The sequence below is a fragment of the Fundulus heteroclitus genome, chromosome 4 (genome assembly GCF_011125445.2).
Source record: "Fundulus heteroclitus isolate FHET01 chromosome 4, MU-UCD_Fhet_4.1, whole genome shotgun sequence".
In the NCBI taxonomy this organism is placed as follows: Eukaryota; Metazoa; Chordata; class Actinopteri; order Cyprinodontiformes; family Fundulidae; genus Fundulus; species Fundulus heteroclitus.
Window position 1 is genome coordinate 12,575,393 of NC_046364.1, and position 11,948 is coordinate 12,587,340.

Genomic DNA, 11,948 nt, shown 5'->3' on the forward strand with positions numbered 1-11,948 from the left:
GCCAACTGCGACATGTCTGCCTCTGTCATCTGGAATCATGAGCTGTAGGACAGATGGAAGAAGAAGACAAGATGAATACGTGTGTGCTCTTCTCTGGCTTGTCTGCTTAGGCGAAGATGCCAGCTTAAAATGCTGCACGTCTGTGCACAGCCGGGCCGCCTGGGAACACACTGACCATATGCACAGTAATGTTGGCAAACCGGCAGTGTTAACGACAGGAGAAAGGCCATTCAGCTTTGCTCATTGGGTCTGGCTAGGCTTCTGCAGACTAGACAGCGCTGAGAGACAGTAGGTACAACACCCACATTGAATTCATGTAAAGTACTGTGCAAATTTATATAACTGTCAAACAAATACAAAAACAAGCTGTTTTGACTTTATAAATCTAATGTATTTCTGTTCACTTGTTTAGCATGTGTTATTGCTTTTTAAGATGTACACACAGGAACAAAGTAAATCCAGTCGAGAACAGCTTTATTCATAAGGCACTAAAACACCACATATATTAAGAAGACACCAAACTGAATAAAAGACAAGTCAGAAATTTAGACAGGACACTAAGAAACATAAAACAACATAAAAGGGTAAAAATCAATCATTCTATAAAAAAATTATAACACAACAGAAATAAACTAAAGAGTACTAATCAACATCTCAAGCGTTGTCAAAGGCCAGAGCAAAGGCATGAGTTTTAAGAAGTGATTTACAGAGAGTCAAGACACCTGTCAAATTTGCAGTGGTGGGTAATTCCACATCTTGCTGTATTTTCACACTACTATTCATCCCACAAACATGGTTGCGAAGTTTGCGATGACAACACCGTGGCGCGTCTCATATCCAACAATGATGAGTCCCACTACAGAAATGACGTCAGCAATCTCACACAGTGGTGCTCCAGGAACAACTTGATCCTGAATACCAGTAAGACCAAGGAAGTAATAACAGACTACAGGAGGTCCAGGAGGACTTAACACGCTCCTCTCTACATACAGAGGGAGGTGGTGGAGCGTGTGGACAGCATAAAGTTGTTGGGCATTAATTTCCTCTCCTGGACTGTTTACACCTCCCACCTGGTGAAGAAGGTCCTTATTTTCTTTCTTTTTTTGTGTCCTGTCTGACAGCGTAGCGTAGGGTGACCATATTTTCTTTTGGAAAAAGCATGACACATTTGAGCGGGGGGGGGGGGGGGGGTTGGGAATCTCTGTTCCCATGCATAGAGATGTATGTGGCATAGGGCTGGGCAATATAGAAAAAAAGCTTATCGATTAAAAAAGAAAAGGCATATTGATCGGTATCGATAATTATTGAAAATATTTAAAACCATATTTTATGTGCAGCTCTGCCTGGACATTTTATGATATTGCTAAATGATTTGATTTAAAGAACACAAACACATAATTCCAATTACATCTTTATTCTACCACTTTTTTTAACCATAACAGATTTTTTTTTTAAGAAAAATAACTTAACATTATATCGCGGATCAAGAGTGGCAGGTTATTGTTTGAAGCCAGGTTTTTCAGCTGCAGAGAACAGCAGACATATCCATCACTATGAAGCACGTTACTGCATGCGTTATGTCCTTATGCCGCTTGGACGCTTTGTCATTTTATCACAAAGAAGGGAGCCCAGTTTAGCTGCTATACCTGCTTTGTTTTGGAAGAAGTTACAGAACGTGACGACGACGAGGCGCACAGCTCACGCTGCTGCGGGTGTGAGCGGCTGAGCGGCTTACGTGACGAATACTGGTGGGTTGCGTTACCAGACTCTGCTTTTACCGGTTCCTTGCAAGTTTTACAAATCACTGTTGTTTATTTCTATCAGGCTGGCGAACTAGTAAAACCCCGTTTTGGGACCGTTTCCTCCGCCGCTACTTGCTGCAACATATTCACATGCTCTGTGTTGTGGTTTGAGAGGGCGGGGCTTAGTGACGGCGTGCCGACTGTAGCAAGGAAGTAAAACTGTCTATCGAACTTTTTATCGACCCTATTTTTTCCTATCACGCCCCACGTCTATCGATCTATAGACCAGTTCATTGTTATTGTTTTGATGCGGGTTTTTCGCGCATGCGCGCCGGACCGGTAGGCAAAAGACGAACACAATGGCGGACGCAAACAGAGAAACTCACGAGTTCTTCACGTATTTTTCTTCTTTAGATAACGTACTACAAGATCGTTTTAAGAGTAAGTTGATGGTTGATGGTATCAGATTGCCAGATCCACACAGCATAAGCCTGAAGGGACGGAGCGAGTCTGTGAAATGCTGGCCAACTGTTCCGTACCGCGACATACAGCTGCCTTATAAACACGGCAGGCCAGTACAGACGAGAGAGCATGAAAGCCATGAAACCACTGGACGGCTGCAATTATTTTATATCAGGAAAAAGGCTCCAGCAACGCCCGCGACGCCATGAGGGATTAAGCGGTCAGAAAATGGATGGATGGATGTTCAGACATGTTTGTGCAACAGCACAAAGCGGCGTCGGACACAGACCGCGTCTCAGCAGAGGCCCGGTAGGTTAAAGAAAAACATTTTTCACTACGGATTATAGGGCTTGGTCGTCATGACGTATTACTTTGTGTGGCCGCCATATTGAAAGCCTCCGCGGCTCCGCCCCCGCTACTCAGACTACTGCCTATGACTACCGCATACTGTACTCCCTCTCTCAGCCGTGTTTTAATTTGATTAATTTTACCGTAACTTCATTTCAACCATGGTAAACCGTTGCTGTGTTGTGGGCTGTAACAGCGCAACACATGATCGCCATGGGAAAAACATAGAAAATGGGTTAACTTTCCACCGCTTTCCTGCCTGGAGGCGGAACCACGGGAGAGACAGCAAGCGCAATGGAGTTGTCGGCTCGCTTGGATCGCGGCTTTAAGACGACCGATCATAACTTTCCACAGTATCCCGATGTCTATGAGAGTATGTTCCCTCCATTTTCATTCTGGTAAGTTAAAGATGCACGGTTTTATTTAATAGCCTACAGTTTCTTTCCTTCAGCCGCACACCACATACATGCACATAAATACTAAAACGGCAGCGGGAAAAGGCTCAAATACGTGAGAAACCCGGAGGGTTTAGGGAGGGCTGGCAGTTAATGTTACTAACTAAACCTTTGAAACACATAGCAGCTAGTTAAAAGTACATTACATGCGTCAGTGGTTGTTAGCACTAACGGTTAGCAGGTGCCAGAGCCCGTCTGGGCACAGCTTACCTTTGTGTGAATCACTGTGTTCCCACTGTTTGCTGGCTTTATGATCTGCAGCTCCTGAACCCATCCATTCATGAACTGCACATGAGACTCCAAGGACTTGTAGCTTTGGAACTTTTATGAAGTATAGGCGCTCACATCGCAAACAAGGTAGCCGAAGACGTCCGATATGCAAAACAGTGGCAACAAGTGGTCGTCGGCGCTCCATAATAATGCTGATTTTGTCAACATACCGGTCCCTGGTTTCTCTATTTAATGTGTCCCGGTAAATTTCAGATCCTTTTCGGGATTTTAACATATTTTTTCTATCCATTCTTTCTCAACTCTACTTCTACGTCTCTTCGTTCAACAACGTTATGTCAGAGGTATTTTAACGTTGCGTTGCTGTCAATATGGCCGCCACGTCCCATAATGCAACGCGGATCCCGAGCCCTATTTAGGTGTTTTTGTCTTGTTAAAATGGGTGGCGGTGTCAGCGACATTGCAGCGTAAACACAGAAGTACTAGCAGCCATCGGCGTAGGAAGCGGGGGGGACGGGGGGAACATGTCCCCCCCAATATTGAAGCCAGGTGGATATGTCCCCCCCAAAAAACTGTACCGCAAAATACTGGATTTTGAAATTTTTTTAACTGGCGTGCTTTTATTTTGAAGGCGCAGCATCGCGTTACGTCACTGTACTCCCCCTCCCCTCTCTGAACTGCTGAGTGAGCACTCAGAAGGGAGGGAAACAGCGACACAGAAGTCAGAAACTTGTGAATGAGGTAATGGTCTGTCGGGAATGCTGCTATGAATATTGCTTATTTATAACGTCTTGTTGTCAGTTCACTTTCATATATAGAAACTGAATCTTTTTGGTTTAGTCATCTTAGTCTTGGGATGATCTCTCATCCAATATTTAACTGCTAACTTCCTCTAGACGTTTGCTACGCTAGCCAAAATGTCTTTTTTTTTTTTTTATCTCATTTCAGTACAATGCCACCACCAACTAAAAGGCTGAAACAGCAGCAGGACTTACTCAGCTTTTTTAAAAAGAGTAACGTCAGTGTGAGTAACAGTCACACAACACAAGGGCAACACCTGTGTTGCCCTTGTGTTGAAATTAGCCCGGTCTGGGCGTGCGTTTTACGAGGATTTTTTTATTTTTTGCGTGGTTTTGCTTAGCCGAAATGGACAGATATTATACCTGCCGCGCTCCTGATCGTTAGTTAAAACCACAGGGAGAGTTAATTTTAATTCTTAGCAGCGGCTAACCAACTAATTAACTTCTGCACCTTTATTTCCTCAAATAAACTGCTGGCTCCTCTTTTTAAACTATAAATATGTGACCTCAGGTACCGTTTCTATGCGTTAGACCCTTTTTGTACCAGGTCAAGGAGGTTGCAAGGAATAGCAGAGGCACGGTTTCCCATTAAATATATGATTTATTAAATATACAGGTACCAAGAGACAGAAATCAATGTATTTTATTGTACACAAAAAAAACTAACTAGTTTAAAAGTGAGCACCTATGCTGGTCTGGAATCCTGCTAACTGTGAAGAAAAGTTAAAAACCCAGTTGAATTAATTAGATCCCTTGGGAGGGGGAGGGGGGGGGGGGGGGGGAGAACGACTACAAAACACAAACTGAATTCACCTTAGTGTTCCCCAACAAAAACACACTCACTCCAAAACCTTAGTGCATATAATACAAAAAGAAAACAAACTCTCCTCCCACTAATCCCCTTAACTCAATCTGAATAAAACCAGCGCAGGATCCACGGACAGCATAGGGCCCCAGGTGGGTCGAACCCAGACAGCAGCCGAAGAATACAAATCCTCCCCTGCTTTTACTAACACTAAAAGAGAAAGAAAACAACAAAACAATCTGGAACTGTGGTGAAACGGTAATTAAGATGAGACCAAACAACCAAAGAAACAGTAGCAAAACAGAACTAAAATTCCAACTGAAACAGTAACAGGTCAGCCTGCACACAGAATAAATCATGTTAAATTAGCACCTTAAAACATCCAGGTAACATGAAAACTGTCGATTTACCTGTAAGGAATCCCCAGCCTCGGATGTCTTTCCTCAGCTATCTGCCCCCTTTTAGCCAGAAGGGCTTGATTACCCCCAGCTGCACCTGATCACAGCGTCCTCCAAATATGGGCAGGAGGAAGGGTGTGCAGCACCATGCTTCAGGGCCATAGTGCCCCGGCTACAAATATATTAACACAACATTGACAACTCTGTAGTTTTCTCTGTTCTGTACTGCAAACTGGAATTAAAGGCGCCATTTCTACCAAAGGTTTGGACAGACTGGCGACCTGTCTAGGGTGTACCCCGCACCAGCACCTCCCGACCCCACTAAGGGACAAAGGTGTACAGAAAATGGAAGGATAGATGGATTTCTACCAAAGGTTTAGAATGCGTTTTTGAACCAGATGCTTCAAAGCGCCCTGTCCATAGTTCTTCAACACACTGTCAGCTCCCTGTCAGAAAGACTTTAGTTCAGAGTCCATGAGATAATACTCTGAAAGGATTTAATCGATTGATTTTATTTGCCTCTGCGATTAACTCTGCGCGTAAAGTCTGTAATGTGACAAATAAAATGTTTTGTTTGATTTAAAATTGGCCATATTAGGCTCAAGAGCTGTACCTCATTTCTGAAACCATCTCATATGTTTAGGAGCAACAATGCAGGGACAGCACAAAGGAGACAGGAAAAGGAGAGGATAGTGCAACCGGGCTAGAGGCAGGAAGTCAGAGTGAGGGAGAGACAGGAGTGGAGCAACAGGTAAGACAGAGTAACTCATACCAGTAGATACTTCATGAGAGTCCACAAAAAAAGTTGAAATTTTAATCTTTTGCTTGTAGTAAGTGTAGTTCAGGGGCATTGAGTGACATTGTAACTTTTCCTTCTAGGGAGTTCAGACTAGGGACACACAGCTGAGAGACTCTGAAGTCAGTGGACAGAGAACAGAGCCAAATCAGCCACATCCAAAATTCATAGACCCTCAAGCTCTAGCCAACAGAACTTTACATTTCCAAGGAAAGTGGTACAAGGAATTTCCCTGGCTACATTATGATGCAGTGAAAAAGGGCATTTTGTGTTTTTATTGCATGGCAATTTACCAGGACAAACTCACACCATTTGGTGCAAAATCCGAACCCGCCTTTATCACTTCTGGATTTAAAAATTGGAAAAAAGCATTAGAAAAATTTAAAGCACATGAAAATAGTCACACACATCATCATGCTGTTTCTGTGACTGCACAAGAAAGTCATCCTATAAATGCCCAATTATCCAGTGCTTTGGCAACTCAGCAAGGTGACAATAGGCACTGTCTGGAGAAAATTGTGAGCTCCATAAAATATTTGGCACGGCAGGGACAAGCTTTGAGAGGGCATGACGATGATGACAGCAATTTGTATCAACTGTTGAAAAATCTGGCAGAAGATGATGCCCTTTTGGCTAAGTGGTTGCTGAGGTCTCAGAAAGAATACCTAAGTCCACAGATACAGAATGTTCTATGAGCAATAGTATTGTCAGTGAAATAGCAGATACAATCAGAAACCTACCAATTTTTGAGTTTGCAATTATTATGGATGGAACACAGGACATTTCTGGGAAAGAACAAGAAAGCATTTGTCTGCGATACATTGACAGTGACATGAAGCCCCATGAAGAGTTTATTGGCTTGTACTCAGTTTCTGAAACAACAGGAAAAAGCCTTGCTGCTGTTGTTAAAGATGTGCTGCTCAGATTAAACTTACCAATGCATGGTTTACGAGGTCAAACTTATGATGGAGCAGCCAATATGTCTGGGAAGCATGCAGGTGTACAGGCACTGATAAAGCAAGAGCAGCCACTAGCACTTTTTGTTCATTGTGGAGCACACTGCACTAATTTAATTGCACAGAAAGCTTGCTTAGCCTCAGTTCTGATCAGAGACGCATTGGATTGGGTGAACCAGCTTGGAGTTCTTTTCTCTCAGTCAGGGAAGTTTAAGGCAATCCATGCAGCAACAGCACATACAGAGAATCCATCGTGCACTGCAATAAAACCCCTCTGCCCCACAAGATGGGCAGTACGGAGCAAAGCAATCAGAGATGTTTTGTCACAGTATGGGTCAGTGCTGGCTAGCTTGCAGGAGATGGCTTCTGGTGCCTCAAACACAGCATCCACTGCTAATGGACTGCTGGGGCAGTTTAGGAAAGGTAAAACAGTTTTGGGTCTCATCCTTGCCTCACCTGTGATTGATAAGCTTGAATGCCTGAGCATCTCTTTCCAGAAGAGAACTCAAACCATTGCTGGAATGAGGACTGCTGTGAAAGTTGTTCAGACTTCACTTAAGGCTAAAAGAAATCAAGAAAGTTTCAACACTCTTTTTGAAAAGGCGATGGCTGAGGTTCAGTCTTTGGGTGTTAAACCCATCACAGTTACACAGAGAAGGCCACCCCCAAAACGCTTCACTGAAGGAGCTAAGACACATCAACCTGAATGTGCCAAGGACCACTACAGAGGTGAATTCTTTAAAGTATTGGATGTTGTAGATGCACAGCTCACTGGGCTATTTAACCAGGATGACTTGCTGACTTTGCAAAAGTTGGAAGAGACACTTCTCAGTGGAACGATTGATGCTGCAGTCATTGGGAAATACCCAGAGTTGAATAGAGAGTTACTTTCAGTGCAACTTTCTATGTTTAGACTGAACTACTCATTTAGCAACAGCGCAGAAGCTGCAGGGATCATTGGTGGACTGCCTGGAGAGGTCCGTAGACTTTTTGGGCAAGTGGAAACTCTGGTCAGGTTGCTTTTGGTAGTCCCCGTTTCATCCTCTGAGGCAGAGAGAAGTTTCAGTGCGCTTCGTAGACTCAAAACGTGGCTCCGGTCTACAATGACTCAAAACAGGCTTAATCATGTTGCTGTCTGTCATGTACATAAAGATAAACTTGATTTACTGGACAAGAAGTCAATTTGCAAGCAATTTGTGGCTGCAAATGAAAGGCGGAAAAAACATTTTGGCTCTTTTGCCTAAGCCAGTGTTTGCCATCCTTTTATGTGTCCGGCACATTTTTGGCGAATTATAAATGCATGGCTGTAAAGTGCAATTGTTCAGAAGCACAGAGGTGTTGATCTCTATCTAGGGTTATGTGGCCTATAAACAAAATAAACAAAATAAAATCAACAATGCTTCGTAAACTGAATATCTCTGTGCTAACTGCTTTTCCAACAGTTAAAGCACACTGTAATCAGTGAGTTAAAAAGCTTGTCTATTAAATGTGTATTTATTGTTGGTAAATATTTCTCCATTTTTGATTTGGTTTAATTAGTCATACAGTTCGACAAACTGAATAAGCATATTTTGATTGATTTTCTTTTCTTCTTTTACTTAATGTTAAAAATGTGAATAATTTGTTCACTACATTGTCTGTGAGGGCTCTTTCATCTCAGAATTTTGTTTAATGAAAGAGATGGTTCTATGGTCAGTCAACCTATATAAATTCATTTTTGACCATTATTGCAAGTTTGACAAAATAAAACATATCAAACTTTGCACTTGTGTGGCCTACTGAATTGTTTTTAATCCAACTGAAATATTTGATTTTCTAGTGCGTATGCGGACACTAAATATGCCAAGGGCTGAAGCCCTTGAAAGACATCTCCCTTTGCTTAATAAAAGACTCCAGTCATTTTGTTTGGTGATATGCTCACATCTTATGAACAAATGCATTATGTAAATTTTAAATGCATTATTTTTGCAAGACACATTTATAAAGGAATAAAGTAAAAGATTAAATAGCCTTTTTTTTTAAGTAGCGTACTTAAGATATATTTCTGTTGAATATTTACGAATCTCAGATTTCCGACATGTGTCCCCCCCAATTGTAAACTTATTCCTACGCCCTTGCTAGCAGCAGCAGCTTACTGCTGCTACTGCTGCTGCTACTGCTGCTAGCAGCTTACTTACTGCAGTAAGTAAGCTGCTGCTAGCAGTTTACTTACTGCTGCTTACTTACTGCAGTAAGTAAGCAGCAGTAAGTAAGCTGCTGCTAGCAGTAAGTAAGCTGCTGCTGCTAGCAGCAGCTTACTTACTGCTAGCAGCAGCAGCTGTAGCCGCTGCTGCGTAAACACTACTCGGGCCGGAGAAGCCGCTGCTGCTGCTGCTGCTTCAGACAATGGCTGCTGCTGCTGTAGCAGCCGCTTCTGCGGCCCGTGTAGCGATCATCACCTCCCCTCCGCCGCTATTTAAGCAGAACAATGACTAGAGCAGAATAAAGTTGTATTTACCGGAGATGAAGTGTAGACTGCAAATTCTGTCGTAGTATGATCGCTCCCCCAGTCCATTGGGATTATCTGCCTGCGCTCTTTTCATTGAAAATATCCAATTCTTTCTGCGTCCTTCCTCCTTCGGTAAACGACAGAAACGTACATCCAACGATTTGGAATGCCTCTCTGTGCAACCGGGAGCACAACAAGTCGTAGGCATTGCTTAGATTACAAAAATAAACGAACTAAAAGTACGCTCTAAATCACCTGTTTTGTCATGTTGTAGACGAGAGCAGCTCTGTCTTTGCCTACCAGCGGGACCCGGATGTAGCGCCGACGTCACGCGTGAACTACCATATAGATATTGTTATCCACGCTATCTATCTTCTGATTAAGAACAGGGCTGCCCGCACTGACGCGGCTCAGGGATTACGTCACACGCGGCGCCGTGCGCAGTGCCCTAGTGCCTGTCAATCCAATGGTAATTTAAAAAGCAGGACATTTCCTCACTTTCTAAAAAAAACCCGGGACGCCTGGGACAGGACGTGAAATACGGACATGTCCCGGGAAATACGGACGTTTGGTCACCCTAGCGTAGCGTAATTACTGTCTTAAAGCCAAAGGAAGCCCAGCAGATTTTAGTTTCACAAGTGGAGCTTTATTGCTTTCGCCATAGTTCTCCTCTTGATTTATATATGCAAAAAGATTTATTAGATTTTATTTTGGGACCATTTACTGTTCAATGGGCACAAAAACGGGAAGGTAAAAGAAAAAAAGAAGAGCAAAATATGAGATAACATGCTAAAAGGGAGAAAAGGTGAAATAATATAGGACATCCTATATTTCCTGGCACCAGCACCCCAGGTGGTCTCCAGCCCACAGACTCAGAGGTGAACCCGATCATCAGGATGGGGGGGCGGTCCATTTTCTGGTCCTAACCCCGCACCCTGATTCCAGCCAAGACGACCCATGGGCCCATCCGCCCGGAGATAGGGTCAACATGAACCAAACGGGTGAACCCACCAGAGTCCACCCCACGAACCCTGAGGCGTTGCCTCCCCCACACCCTTGCCTCCATACTTAAGCCCTACCCCCATATTCCAGGGGAGAGCAGAGGTTCCAGCCCCAGCCAACCCCCAGTACTCAACGCCCATCCCCAGCCCAGACCCCTCCTAGGTGGCCTGCTACTCCTGCAGGCCCCAAACTCTGGATGGCAATCGAAGAACAGGGGTGTGAGAAAGACCCCAAGCCTGCCTCCACCTGCTCAAATGTTGTGCTGTTGCACTTCTTTGTGAAGTGCATTTAAAACTGGGAGGGACAAAAAGGGGGTGACTGGTGTAACCCACCAATCTTCCCTGCTCCCCAGCAACTTCCCCACCCCTCAAGATCTGCTGTGTGGCAGCGTGATGGAGCAGGCAGAAGGAGGTGTCCAGGGATGGGGATCGGTGGGTTCTCCAAAAACCCACCGGAGAGGCAGGCACCACTAGCCAAATGGCCAAAAACTTATGAAATAATGTGCTCCCAGATTTCTTTAGGCCTTTCTATGTACTTTGTACATAAATGTATATGTCTTCCTCATTGACAGATGTCATAAAATCACAGATTGTGCAGTCTCCTTCAAATTTTGATTTGTAACATTATATTGTATGCTGAAACACTTTACTTAATCTCTCATCTCATTTGTTTCCTTATTTGGTTTTCAGATATTTCTAAATCATAGCTTTTTAAATTTCATTCGAAGATATGGTAAATGGCAAATGGCTTGTACTTGTATAGCACTTTATCAAGTTCACGGACCCCAAAGTGCTTTACACTACATTTATTGATTCAACTATTCATACACACATTCACACACTGGCAGTGGTGAAGCCACAGCTGTGGTGGCTGCAAATCTAGCCCAGTGGCTCCCATACAATTGGCTCCACTGGGCTCTATGACCACCAACAGTGGGCAAAGCCGATGAATTGTCTTGCCCAAGGACACAACGGCTGAGACGGTCAGAAGAGGGGTTCGAAACGGACACTCACTGGTTACAGGATGAACTACTTGCTCCTCCGCCACTGTCGCCATGATATCAACATGCAAATAAACATGTACCCACAAGGTTTCATCAAACACTGTTAGTTTTTTAACTTAAACTGTGTAAATAGTGAGGCATAATATTTCATCCAAATATATTACATATATACAGTAAAAATCTAGGCTCATCTGTGGATTTCTTGGTAATTTCAATTTGAGCATGGGCCTAATTTATTTTTACTTATTTTCAAAAACGTTCCCCCTACTCACCAAGGTGCATGTACAGAAAAAAAAATATTTTTACAACTGATGAATGCAAGGAAATCTTTCTTCCCTGAGATCATCATCATCATCATCATCATCATCATCAAAAAAAAAAAATCAGTAAGATTAATGAAAAAGAAGTGTTACCACAGCTGTATGCTGTCTTGACAATAAACAGCCAGTTTGACATCTTCCAGTC

The 11,948-nt window shown here is 43.3% G+C and overlaps 1 protein-coding gene across 4 annotated transcripts; it reads left to right on the forward strand.

Moving 5' to 3' along the window:
* The first annotated feature begins 3,731 nt into the window (after positions 1-3,731).
* Positions 3,732-8,752, forward strand: LOC118562900 (zinc finger MYM-type protein 1-like). 4 transcript variants are annotated; one of them, XM_036136070.1, is made up of 3 exons: positions 3,732-4,259; positions 5,882-5,989; positions 6,118-8,752. In XM_036136070.1, exon 3 carries the CDS (start codon positions 6,726-6,728, stop codon positions 8,232-8,234), a length of 1,509 nt encoding a protein of 502 aa, XP_035991963.1. In that variant the 5' UTR covers positions 3,732-4,259; positions 5,882-5,989; positions 6,118-6,725; the 3' UTR covers positions 8,235-8,752. The 4 variants fall into 4 exon arrangements, with proteins under 4 accessions (XP_035991963.1, XP_035991962.1, XP_035991964.1 ...); XM_036136069.1 differs by having other exon boundaries at positions 3,732-3,976; positions 4,184-4,259; positions 5,882-8,752; XM_036136068.1 differs by having other exon boundaries at positions 3,764-3,784; positions 3,867-4,259; positions 5,882-8,752.
* Positions 8,753-11,948: the final 3,196 nt, after the last annotated feature.